General features: G+C 54.2%; 1 protein-coding gene across 3 annotated transcripts; it reads left to right on the plus strand.

Moving 5' to 3' along the window:
* Positions 1 to 623: 623 nt before the first annotated feature.
* Positions 624 to 12,671, plus strand: PTMA (prothymosin alpha). 3 transcript variants are annotated; one of them, XM_024110282.3, is made up of 5 exons: positions 624 to 1,417; positions 6,928 to 6,999; positions 7,744 to 7,840; positions 10,862 to 10,935; positions 11,868 to 12,671. In XM_024110282.3, exons 1-5 carry the CDS (start codon positions 1,373 to 1,375, stop codon positions 11,913 to 11,915), a joined length of 336 nt encoding a protein of 111 aa, XP_023966050.1. In that variant the 5' UTR covers positions 624 to 1,372; the 3' UTR covers positions 11,916 to 12,671. The 3 variants fall into 3 exon arrangements, with proteins under 3 accessions (XP_023966050.1, XP_065413664.1, XP_023966051.1); XM_065557592.1 differs by having other exon boundaries at positions 1,189 to 1,417; positions 7,747 to 7,834; XM_024110283.3 differs by having other exon boundaries at positions 1,233 to 1,417; positions 7,747 to 7,840.
* The last annotated feature ends 408 nt before the right edge of the window (positions 12,672 to 13,079 follow it).

The following is a 13,079-nucleotide window of genomic DNA, read 5'->3' on the forward strand; positions in this document are numbered from 1 at the left end:
CATTGCAAAAAAATTGGGCGAATTTTTTCAAACAAAAAATTATAATGTGGGTTTTAAAAAAATGCAAAAAAAAAAATCTATTTCTTCCATCTCCGCCCAATTTGATTTATTCCACTGTATGATGTTAAGGCTGGGGGATTTCTCGCTCTCATTCCCCTTCCCACCCCATTTGCAAAGTTACGGGGAGGGGGGGAGTGGTAAGGCTCTCGCAAAAGGGGAAAAAAATCCTCGATGCAAATTGGGTTTTTTTTAAATTATTATTCACAGATTAACTTGTGTAAATTTCTTGCTGTCGGGGAAAATAAGTTTTGGGTGTTAAATGAGCTTTAAAAGGGTAATGCAGGGTGAGAGCGTTAATAGCCAGGTGGGAAAGAGGCTGGATCCCCCTCCCCCCCCCAAAAAAAAGTGTGAAATTGGGGGGAAATCGGAACTGTGTTTTTTTTAACGGTAATTTCCTGTTTTTTTAGGAAGGGGGGAGTTTTTGTTAATGGTGTGGCTGGATCGTAAAAGGTTCAATCACCACTAAGATAAAGGGAGTATGTGCCGCGGGGAGGGATTGCTTATTCTTTCGTGGCTTGTGGATTGAAACCCCGACCTCCTCTCCCTTGAGTTGGAAAGTCCCAGCCCGTGTGAGGTTTTTCAGAGGGACGAACGCTGCTTTGGGGCTTTAATCCGCGAAAGGCGGAATAAACCTCCCCCCGGGTGTAAAACGGGAGGCTGCTCTTTGCAAGGGGGGCGCTTAACGCAGAGGCGGATTTCTTTTGCATCAACTTTTTCAATGCCCCCTCCCCTTGCCGAGTGGGGGTTGCTGCCCTAATGGCAGCCGAGACATGCTGAAGCCGGCGGCGGCACCGCGGCTGCAGGAGAGAGACGCAAGCAGAGACAAGGTGGGGGGTGGGGGGGGAGGTTTCTCCTGCTTAGTTCCTCTGTTCCAGCCTGCCGCTAACAATGCAACCCAGGGCTCTGCGTTTTGCACGCGGCATGCGGAGCGCTTTCCCTGCGGAGGGAGGGAGGAAGGGGGCGGAGAGAAGCAACCACGCCGTTGCCGCGCTCCGCATGCTGAGGCCAGGCGCAAACTCATTGCATCCCCGGGGCGGCTCTGCCGCTTTAAGTCGCCTTGCCCATTGTTTGCCCCCCGACCAATGGCCGGGCCCAGCTCCCCTCCGGCTGGCCAATGGGGACGGCGCAGGGGAGTGAGCGCGCCGCCCACTAATCTATATTAAAGCTAGTGGCGCCGCGTGAGTTCTCCACTGGCTCTGGCCAAAGCCATCTTTGCATTGTTCCTGCCCTGCTCTGCTCCTCGGGCGGCCGGACCTGCGCTTCGCTTATTTTTATATCCGAGCTATTTTCTATCCACCGCTCCCCACGCACCATGTCAGACACAGCTGTGGACACCAGCGCGGAGATCTCCACCAAGGTGAGGCTCCAGACCCAGCCTTCCGCTCCCTCCACCCTCGTTTTTTCCGCCTTTTTTTTTTTTTTTTTTGTTTTGTTACGGTGTGTTCCCAAGTACCGTTTTGTCTTGCGGGGGGCGCGCGGGAGGTGGGGGGACCTGCTGTGTTTTCTTTTTTTGCTTTTCTCTTTGTCTACAAGGGGTGGGGGAAGGGAGCGTGATTTGTCTCTTAAATGTTGCAAAGCTCGAGTGGGGTTGTTGGTTTTTTTTGTTTGTGTTTGGTGGGCGAGGGGGGAGTTTTGTAAAGTCTTCTGCTGGAGGGGGTTTGCTGTGTGTGTTGTGTTTCAACGAGGCATTTAAAAAGCGCCCTCTAATTGTGTTGATGTTGCCTGTCTGGAAATCTCTCTCCATTCAAATCGCCTCGCCGCTTGACAGCCCCCCATCAAAGTTGGATCCCACTTCAGTCCTCTTGCCCGAGAGAGGGGAAATAACCTGCCTGGAAAGTGGTGGGAAGGGATCCGGCCCGAAACACCCACTTTTTAATGGGGATTGATCCCAGCTCCCCCCCCCCACCCCTTCTTTTGAAATGAAGCGGGCGAGAAACGAAACGTTTGTTGGAGGGCGGTCGGCTGGGTCGGGCATTTAAAAAAAAAAACAACCAACCCATCACCCAAACAAACAAACAACCCGATCACTTTAATTGCACGGAAATAACTTTACAACTCGGTGGAGGCGAATAATCGGAAGCGATTTCCTTGGATGGCCGGCGGGGGGGCGAGACTTGACTTTGATGGGGAGACGCTTGGATTTGACTGCAAATGTTTGTGGCGATCTGCGCGGGTTCTTTGTTTAATGATGCCAGGAAGCGAGCATGCCGGGCCGGCGAAAGAGCGTGGCTTTCCCTCTCGGGGATCGCAGCCCCAGATACCTTTCAGTGGCAGCCCGGCTCCCCAGCCGAGGACGGAGCCCGGTCCCCCCCCCCCCCCTCTTTTTTTTTCTTTCCTTTTAAGCGGGTTAAGATCTCCATCAGGCTGCAGGGCTTTTAACTCCAGTTAAAGACCGATTAACCTTGTGGGGCAAAAGGAGGGAGGCGAAGGGAGGGACCCCGCACTGTTTTAATCAGAAGCTTAAATCACTTGCGCTCTGCCCCCCCCTCCCCCTTTCCCCATGGGGTTTGCCCTCCGAGCTGGGCTCCCCAGGGGAGGGGGAGCTGGCGAGCAGCGGGTGTCCCATCCGCTGCCGCCTCCACGGAGGTGAAGCCTAAGGACAGAACGTGGCTCGAGCGGGGAGAGATTGTCAGGGAGCCCACGCGTGCGAGTGGGTGGGAGTCCGGGGGGGGGGGGGAAGAGGGGAGTGTGAAACTTCCAGCCACAGCTTGTGGGGGGGAGGGGGGGAGCCTCCGGCCCCGACTGGCAGAGTCCGAAGTGGCCGGGTTTGGATACAGCGTAGCGAGCGGTGGATACAATGTAGCGAGGGTCACCCCACGCGGTACCAGCCCCCGCTTTGCTGGGGGGTTCGCGGCTTCTCCCCGCACTCCGGGCCGATCACTGCAGCGGACCGGGGGGGGGGAGTTGCGGCCATGGCTGGATCCCCAACCCCGGCGGGCGGGCGGGGGTTCTCTGGCCCCGGGAAGGGGGGGGGGACGCCGCTCTCCTCTGGGCATTTATCTGGGTTTCAAGGTGTTCCGCCCGCTGCCGCCGCCCTACCCCCACCGGGGCTGGGGAAAAGGTCAGCGCCCCCCCCCCCCCCCCCCCGGGCAGGCGCTACAGCCAGTTACGGGCTGCGGGGCTAAGCGCGGGGCCGCCACGGGAGTCAGCAGCCCACAATCTTGCTTGCAAATTTCGTTTTCACTTCTGTTTTCCCGCTTCTGCGATTCGAGAGTCCCCGGACCCCAGCCCCCGCCGCGCGGAGCTCTTCCCACCCCCGTTTCCCTTCGGCCCCCTCCCCCCTTTGCTGAACTTTGGCTCGCTCGGGTCCCGGCCGCGGCCAGGGGGTCCCGCCCAGCGGATGCACTAGGGGTGGGTTCGCTCCCCCGCTCGCGCTCCCCCTCCAGCAGCCTGTTTCGGAGGGATCCGGGGGGGGGGGGAGAGAATCTAATTAACCTTCCCCTGCCCTTTAGGGGCGGGGGAAACTTCCCCGCTGTCCCCCTATCCCCCCGGGATTTGTGTAGTAGCCCCCAGCGCTTCCCCCGCGGGACTGCACTTCTGCGGGGGGGGACCCTCGCCCGGCGCTGGGCTAGCGGCCCCCGCGGTGCGAGCTGCCCCTACGGCCGGGGGGGGAGGGGGGAAAGGCCCAGCCGATGCACCCCCAAACCTTGCGGGGACCCGGGTCTGGAGGGGGGGCGGCGCTTTGCACCTTCACCAGTACGGGTGGGGCGTTGAGTCCACCTCCCTCCCGCCCCCGTTGTGTGACTGGGGCTCTGGCCAGCAGGACCCCCCCCCCCCCCCCCCGCAATCCCCATGGGGGTCCGGCAGGGGAGCAGATCAAGGGCGCGGGTCCCGCCCGCTTCACATCGGGACACTGAAATAAACAAGACACTGAAGATTTATTCCGCCGGGTGGGGGGAGGGGTCCCAGAGCTGCCGCCTCGGCTCCCGGGCGGCGGCTCCTCCTGCGCTGCTCGGCGCCGCCCTCCCACCCCCAGCTTCGCAACAGAGCTCGCTCATCACCACGTGCTGCTGCCTCTGCGCGCTCCGCCCGCGCGGGGCCCCATGGGAGTTGGAGTTCTCTCCCGGCGGGCGACCTTGCGCCGGAGGGCCCCACGGAGACTACAGTTCCCGGCAAGACGCGAAGGGCGGGGCCGGCGCGCCGGCGCTGGGCCAATCAGAAAGCGCGGAGAGTGGCGCGCGGTTTGAACTGGGGCAGGGCGCGTGGCGCTGAGGAGCCGGCGCCCCCTGCTGGCGGGAGGGCCCTTTGAAGCTGCAGTAAGCCCCATTGACTGACTCGGATCACTGGGGCTTGCAGGTGGGCTTTGGGGATCGCAGAAGACTGGCAATCAATCAATAAAGCAAATGCAGCTGCCAGTTCGCTTGGAAGACTGGGAATGTTCAACTTTCTTTTGCAAACTGCTGATTTCACTGAAAATTGAGGCCCCTTAAAATCCATCGCACCTTGGAGTCCATGCAAACCGCTGCCATCGAATGGTGTGGCTAGAACTAAAGGGGCAGGTGGGTCTCCCGCAGCAGGGCAACAAATCACACGAACAAATATTCGACAAGTACCTGGGACCAGTTTGCTGGTCATATATATATATATATATTTTTAGGCCACTTTTAAATGATCAGTCCTGACTGTTTTATTTCATCTGTCTGACCTGGGGATTAGCTATGACATGGCTTATGAATGCAGTTGGTTGTGACGATTTCTAATGTCCATTACTACTGTGCCAAATGGAATAGTCAAGTTCACTTTTTGGGAGTAGGAGAAGGTGGAAGGTAGGGCTTCCCTATGACTAAACATCACTGCTATTTTATGGACAAACAGCCCTGCCACACCTATAATTGGAGGCTCCATCAAAGCATTAAAACTAAAGTAATACTGCTACATTGACTCCTCATCTGAAGTCTGGTACAAATTTGTCTATTTGCATTGGATTCGTTCTTAGGAATGGAAAAAGTTGTAGTATTTCTAGCAGAGTACCGTCGCTATGCAAATAAGCCTGGCCTGGTAACTTAATTATAATTGAACTGAAAGTATCTTAAATGGAACACTGACGGCTGGTGCCTCGGATTTATTAAACTAAAATTAGTAATAACATTACTGGTCCTCCTTAGCCATAAGAACCACTTGGGTTTTACGCATAACGTCTCAAAAAGGATGATGAACATAGTAACTGGTGACTTGGAAATTTTGCCTATTTCATTTCTTCTGTGTTAAACTTGGGGTATCTTAGAATTTCCTTGTAGGTCAGTTTAAAATTGTGTGCTGGCTCTAAGTAGTTATGGCGTGGCAGCAAATAAGAATGAGGTTAAATGCTAGCATCTCACTCCTCCAGTAATGACTGATAGGAGTCGGAGATCATGTAAAAACTGTGATGCAGTTGGTCGGTTCAGAGAAACTGCAATTTGCATGGGATTCAAATGTTACTGGAAGGAGGAAGTAGATCTGCACTTCTGAACAGAATATTTACTTGTCTAGGGTCTCAGCCACAGGTGTAATAAACCCCAGTGCTTGGTATTGCAGAGAACGCCCTTTCAAGGCGTCCAGGGCTAGGGCATAGGCTGGATGCCTTGGGATAATGCAGTCAGACTTTATTAATCCTTGCTTGCTTTATCCAGATGCCTGGGTATCTGAAAGGCTTAAGTAGTCCACTGTTCTAATATGCCTTTGCTGTTGACCGAATAATCCAAAGGTTATTTGAATCCAAATCAAAAGAGAGAGATGGCCGTATTAATCGGGGCTGGCCATGCGGTGACACTGACGGTGGTTGCCACGAGGAAGTGACGCCAATTCTGAGAGTGAAAGTGACACGCTTCCATCCAGGCTGAGGGGGCTTGCGGAGAGGCCGCCAAAAAAACCAAAAAAACACACAGGTTTGCTGCAGCAGCGGAGTAGGAAGCTGCCAAAAAGTTTCCAACACCTCATGGTCTTTGTTCAAGGCAGACTGCCTGGCTGCCCCGCAGCCCTGCTGAAAGGCCTCTTCACTTTCCTTGGCAGGGGTAATAACTTCTCTCGTGGCGAGCAAGACCTAGCTGCAGCTGATGCAGTAACATAAGGGGAGGATGATGCAGACGCGTTCTTTTTAGCCATGTGCGGGAACAGCAAGTTGGATCCTTTCAGCCTGTTTGCCTAGTGACTTGGCATGACGTCTTGACAGTGATCAATAGCAAAAACATACGGGCGCTTGCTCTCGCCTGCCTGTGCTTGCGGTTCCGATGTGAACTGGCCTAGCAGTGTTCAATCGAACGGCGCCATGTTCCTTGGAGTAATGTGGAAAAAATAGCCATCTCCCTGCTGTTTGACTAAGAGTCTTGAGATTTATCCTGGAGTTTCCACTCTGTGACTACAAGTAAGAGCAAGCCGGTTGGGAGAGACACCACAGGCTCGGCTAATCACAATTTGGGCTCAGTTCTCTACCCTTCCCTGTTGTGAAGGCAGCAAGTGGCTGTGCGAGTCTGCAGACCCTGGGGTGACTGATTCTGTAATTCAGCGTGCGCCAAAGGGCTATCAGTGGGAATGCAGCCGTTTCCCCTGAACACGATAAGGTGGGAAATGAGCCAATGCTTTGGCTGCAAAGCAGACGCAGGAGACCAGCTCTTTACGTTTCAAAGATCCTGGGAGTTCCTAAGTTAAATGTAGCCACTTCTTTTAGGACCAAGTACCTTTTGCTTTAATAAAGTCTAGTAATACAGACTTAAAATTTCTCCCTGGTTCCAACCCTCGCAACAACTGCCCAGAACAAGTTGCTCGTGCAAGGGATGTGAAGGGTAATTGTCTCCCAGACCTTTTCCCCCCCGCCCCTCCTTATAAGTTTCCTACCATGAGGATTGTAGGCTGGAGTCCTGATGACTCATTGGTTATTTCTGTTCCTTTAAGGATCTAAAAGAGAAGAAAGAAGTTGTGGAAGAGACAGAAAATGGCAGAGATGCACCAGCCAACGGCAACGCTGTAAGTATCGCTAGACCATCCTTTGCTCGCTGATGTTCCTGCGGACTCATTGTTTGCATCCTTTGGGAGGAGGAAACGTTCCATGCAGCAGCCCTCTGCTGTGTAACCCCGTTGTGAAATGCTGCTACGGTTTCAGAGTCCGTGAAAGCCTCCAGCCCGCGGGTGATTTCCAGGTGTACAGGAGGTGTGGCGGGAGCTCTCTTAAATCCCTCAGAGAATGCGTGTCTTCGGTGCCGCCTCCTTCTAGAAGCCATCGTGTGGTTTGAAAATGTGGCAAACAGATGGGTGGGAAAAGCCGAATACACAAGCAAATCTGGGGTTTGCTTGTTTTTTTTGTTTTTCTAAAAACTGCCAGAGGGAAACTGACAATGCCATCTTTTAATCTGACACGATGTCACAATAGACTTTAGATTCCTGTCTGAGGCTCGAGATGCAGCCGCCGCATTACCATCAAATTTAAGTCCTTTATCTTTGTTTCTGCATGAAGCGTAGACAGAACGGGGAACAGCCTTGGAGTGAAAACACACATAGCTTGCCTGTCAGCCAGTGGGCACCTGCTATGAAAGCTGAGGGGGGAGCAAGGCGGGGGCCTGTCTCCTCAGCTGCACTTGCTGGTGGGTTCCTAGATCGCTCAATCTCAGGCAGCGGCTCTGTATGTGTGGGTGGGGATGGGATGGGATGGGGAGGCGAGCGATTTCCCTCCATGCATTTTTTTTTTTTAAGTGAGTGTCTTGTCTTGACAAGGAGAACGAGGAAAACGGAGAGCAGGAGGCTGACAACGAAGTAGACGAAGAGGAAGAAGAAGGTGGCGAAGAAGAGGACGAGGAGGAAGAGGGTGATGGTAATTTTTCACCCTGCTTTCTCACCTTAGAGTAGCCAAATCCGTCTCTTAAATGCGGCCCTTTAGCAAGAGGCTTGAGTTACTGCACGTGGCCAGTGAGTGCCGGGAGCAGCATCTCCCCCTTGTGGCTGCTCTGGGCAGTTCTCTGCTTGCTGCAACGGACGGTCTAGCCAGCCTTGTATGGTCCCTCCCCTGCCTCCTAGCGGCCCCGATCTGCCAGCCAGTGAAATCAGCCCGAGTTTGTTCTAACAGGTTGAGGACAGATCGTTCCCCATTCTGGCCATGCTGCGTAGTGCAGAGGCCCTGCGTAAACACTTCAGCTCGTGGCGCGTGGTTGAAACACCCGCCCTTAATCCCAGGAGCTGTGCCGGTACCAGCGAAACGGCAAACCGACGTCGGCCGCACGTGGCGGGCGAAGCCACAGTCTGACTGGCCGGGGAACGAGCCAGGGCTCTGGGGGTCTCCCTTTGCCGGGCAGGTGAGGCGCAGAGCGCATAGGAGGTCGATGCCGCTCTCGTGCAGTCCACACACGTGCTGCTCAATCATACCCACTTCCCAGGCTAATGATTCATGCTAAGCAATTGGTTCCACTTAAGCAGATGCATGAACCGTTAGCTCTTTCCTGCAGCGCGTCTTATCTGCAGCTAGAAGGGGAGCAAATGGCTCATTTAAACTTTTTTTGAAATGTCTCCCCTTGCAGCTCCCATCTCCCTCTGGTTTCCTAGCGTAACCCAGCCTGCAGGCGGGCGTCAGTGGACCACCAGTCACTTCCCCACCTGCTTCCCTTCTCAGCTTCTCCCGCTCCTTGTCCAAGACCCATTTAGCTGAATAAAAATCTCTATTTTTAATCCCAGTTAAGGCTGGGAGGAGGTTGCGAACCATTATTAGCAAACCATGCTGAAACAAGTCCTTTGATTAGCTAGTCCTGGTTAATCCCCTGCAATCTTGGGCGGCAGCAGTGGGTTGTGCTGGGTGTGGGGTTTTGAGGCCGGGAATTGAAGGCCTTTAAGCAAGCCCCTGTTTGAATAGAGGGAAGTCTGGGCTCTTCCTGGCAGCAGGGAGGAAAGGGGGACACGGCGCTCTCAGTATAGGAACTGGTTCCTGGATACACCAGCAGCCTGGAGATGCACCAGCAGCCTCGGCCTTGCAGGATGGAGGGGTTTTTTTTCCAAGAAACCCTCGAAGGGCTGCCTGCTACTTCGGGGTGGTTTGCATAACTGGGCTTCGCTGTGGGTGTGGGGCGTTGCTTAGATACCGTGGTGGTGAGCGTGATGCAGCCCCCTCTGCTGTCACCCCCCAAAAAGCATGGCTACGATTCGGAGCACTGAGCCATCTGCACCCCTGCTCCCTGGTTAGCGCCTGGCATGGGGGAAGAGGCAGGCGCTCTCTGGGATTCGAGGAGGGATAACTCGTGTCTTTCTAGCCTAGCCCCAGGTAATCTCTGCTTGGAAGAGGTTCCTAAGGGGCTGATCCCAGCAGCCTAGGCATTGCAAAGGAGAGAGAAAAGCCAGTAAGGGCTGCCAGGGACTCTCCTGCCTTCTGCTGGTTTGAACTATTTGGAACTAAACTTCAGCCCAAAGTCATCAAATCCGTTTTTAAAGATTCCTCCCCGCCATCCCCATCCCATTATTTGCTTTGCTTAAAGACGCTCAGGCAGCTAAATATGCCCCCAATCAGCTTGACTGCGGGTCACATGATCCACCCAAGTAACCCGGTGCGTGAGCTCGCTGGCGAAGCGTTGAGCCATCACTTGCAGCTAATCTGGCAGCTCCAGAGGGTGGGGCGATGCTGGGTCTGAGCGTATGCTGGGGGGAGGGGGGGTGTGCCGGGCGGATGACCCTAATCCCCCGCTGTCTATACGTGCGGCTCGTGGTGACATTTAAAGCCAGCTTACTGGCCTGAACGCTGTCCGTTTAGCAGGGCCTCCCGTTATGCAAAGAACTTAGGCTGGTCACTCCCCTCCCGGCTGGACTCGGGCGCAGTAGGCGACATTGTTCTGATCCACTGGCCTATTTGAGCTCAAAGTGGGTCAAGTCTGACTCTCTTCCCCCCTTGCTGGAAGGCTGCGGCCTGTCAGCGGAATTTGTTGGCCGTTCTGATAATTAGAATGTGTTCTGACTCAGAACTAATGTGTTCTGGCTCTCTTAACTCATTAAAGACGGACTAATCGCTGCGAAGAGAAGCAGAAGTAATCTGGAGCAGTTAGAGCAGCCGCTAGGAAAAGCTTTATTTTTTTTAAGCAAATGTGGTGCTCGTCAGTCTATTTATCCCCAGAAGGACTGGGCTCCCTCCCTGCCTCTGCCAATGAGCCCCTCTCCAGATGTGGAGGGGACCTTCTCTAGCGTCCAGGTGGCCCACTCAGCTCTTGGCCCCTCTGCTGAGACCCCCCTTGCTTCCCCCCAAGAAAAGGGCCGGGCGATGATGACTTTGCAGCCCAGGCACCTGCGGCGATCGGCATCGGGGCCCCAAGCAGCTGTCAGGTGGTAACTGCTCAGCTAGGATGCAGCTGACTTTGAGCTAGTCGTATAGCGGCCCCGTCTCCTATTCCCAGCTGCCGTCTTTTGTAATAATCTCCACCCTTCTCGTCCCACCCCTGCACGGAAGACGCGCTGATGCGGTGTCTGGCGGCACAAGCCCCAGGGCGTCTGATGCCAGCCGAGGGCAGCGTGTGCCAGCCCTTGCAGCGGAGGTGGGAGGGCTGTTCTGGGCGTGGCAGTGGAGATGCGCGCTGTGCCACGAGTCCCTGGCTGTCTGGAGGGGGCCCGCGCAGCCTGGCGCTGGGCAACACGCACAAAGAGCTGGCGCTGCCCTTGAACGGCCGAGGAGCAGGAGGACACGCCCTGAGTTTGTCCCTGTAAGGGTCGGGTTCCCGTTCCAGCGGGTCTCTGCCTAGTCTGGCGCTTTCCTCGCCTGCCTGCCAGCCCCTGTGTCCTTTCCACGTCAGGCTGGGCCAGCGTGAAGCTGCCACCAAAGGCTCACGTTCCTTGTTCTTCCTGCCCCCCCCCCCCACCCCACCCCCAGGTGAGGAAGAGGACGGCGATGAAGATGAGGAAGGCGACGCACCCACAGGCAAACGGGCAGCTGAGGATGACGAGGTAGGTGGGGTGCATCAGGATTGTCCTCAATTTGTCAAGTCCCGATGAGCGTGGGAGCTGTAGCGCTCGGCTAGAGAGTAGTTGTCTCTGCGAGGCTGCGCGGGGAGGGGGGAGGAGCCGCTTGCCTGAACTCTGGGTGGCTTTCCACGCTGCACCTCCTCCCCTCGCACCTGGCTCCAGCGTCTGTGACTGTTCGGCGTGAACTTGGTTTCCAGCCAAACACCAAAAGGAAGGAAATGCTGGGAGCCTGTGTGGGGGTGGGGGGGGTGAATGGGTGCTTCCTGGTGGGGGGGGGGTCTCACTTGCTAGCCAGGGGTACGTCTACACAGCACGTTAAGCCTGGGTTCTGATTCAGATTTGAGCCCAAACCCCAGTTCTGTTACACATACACATCAGTTCGACTCTCAGCAAGCACTCAGGTCCTAGCACGCTGCTGTGGGGTGGGTGGGTCAGCCCGCTTCCCACTGTGACTGGGGGCCAAGCCCTGTCATTTTGCAGTGTGGACGCAGCTCGAGTTGCAGACCAGAGTCAGAAGGTCCGCAGGGGGCAGTATGGATGCATTAGTGCTGCAGTGGGCAGGCCTGTGTTTCAAAGGGATCTGCTCACTGGTGGGGGGCCGTGGGATGGAGAGGCACAGGCAGGCAATGAAGATATTGTGCTAGCTATTAACTCCTTATCCCTGGAGGGAGAGGAGACCTAAACAGGCTCTCAGCCTGTCTACCCATGCAGCTGCAGGGCTGATCCCAAGTATAGCCAAGACCAAAGGGATGAGAGCTCCACCCGCCTTACCTGCTTAAAGGGGCTCTGGTGGGATTCCCCCCCCCCCCCACGTGAAATCCACACTTCCCGTGCCACCTGGCAAGGCTTGTAGCTGGCACCCGTTGCTGCAGCGCCAAAGGTCCCAGCCCCCTAACGCCTCTGCTCTTCCCCAGGACGAGGACGTCGATCCCAAGAAGCAGAAAACCGATGAAGATGACTAGGCAGCACATATATATATTTTTTAAAATAAGGAGAAAAACAAACAAAAGGCCAGCGCGACCTGTTCACTTTCAACGTCCCGTCGCAACCCCCCCACCGTGGTCACCCTCCCCAAGTAGAGCGAACCTGCCCACGATGCCGACGCCACTCGGAACGAATGCCCGAAAAGATTCCCCACCCCACCCCCCATCAGTGGGGCGAGAACCCCTCTTTCCCCAGCACCAAAACTTCAAGGCCCTGCTTTCTTTCTTAAAAATACTTTAAAGGAGAATTTGTTTGTATTTTTTATTTACATTTTATATTTTTGTACATATTGTTAGGAGGTCAGCCATTTTTAAGTGATCTCGGATTGACCAAATGGGGGGCTTTGAAGTGTGTGTGTCTCTCTCTCTCTCTCGTTACCCATCTCTGACTTTACTTGTGGTGTGACCGCGTCCCAACAAACCATTCTCCCGAAGGAGAAAAAACGACCTTGTAAAAAAACAAAAACGCAAAAAAAAAAAAATTTACAATCTTATTCCGAGCATTCCAGTAACTTTTTTTTGTGTATGTACTTTAGCTGTACTATAAGTAGTGGGTTTGTATGAGATGGCAAGGCCAAAGATAAAAGGTTTTTGGTTTTTTTTCTGTCTATGAAGTTGCTGTTTATTTTTATTTTTTGTTTTTTGTTTTTTTTTTTTGGCCTGTTTGATGTATGTGTGAAACAATGTTGTCCAACAATAAACCGGAATTTTATTTTGCTGAGTTGTTCTAACGAAGCTGGCTCCCAATTGCTGGTTTGTTTTTTGGTTTTATTTTTTTAAGTTGATTTGATTTGTCTGCTCAGAAGCTGGGCTGGGCCGGAGGCAGGATTTGATGGTGGTATTTTGCTGGGAGCTCCAGGCCTTCCCTGTATTCAGTGGGCTTCCTAGATTCCAAGACCAGATGATGGTCTAGTCAGAGCTGTATAACACAGGTCCATAGAACTTCCCAAATTCCTAGAGCAGATATTTTTAGAGAAACATCCCATCTTAAATTAAAAATGGTCAGTGATGGAGAATCCACCGTGATCCTTGGTAAATTGTTCCAGTGGTTAGTTATCTTCCCTCTTAAACATTTCTGCCTTATTTCCCATCTGAGTTTGTCTAGCTGCGACCTCCATGTTTGAGACCTTTCTCTGCTAGCCT

The sequence above is a fragment of the Chrysemys picta genome, chromosome 9, assembly GCF_011386835.1.
Source record: "Chrysemys picta bellii isolate R12L10 chromosome 9, ASM1138683v2, whole genome shotgun sequence".
NCBI classification, from domain to species: Eukaryota; Metazoa; Chordata; order Testudines; family Emydidae; genus Chrysemys; species Chrysemys picta.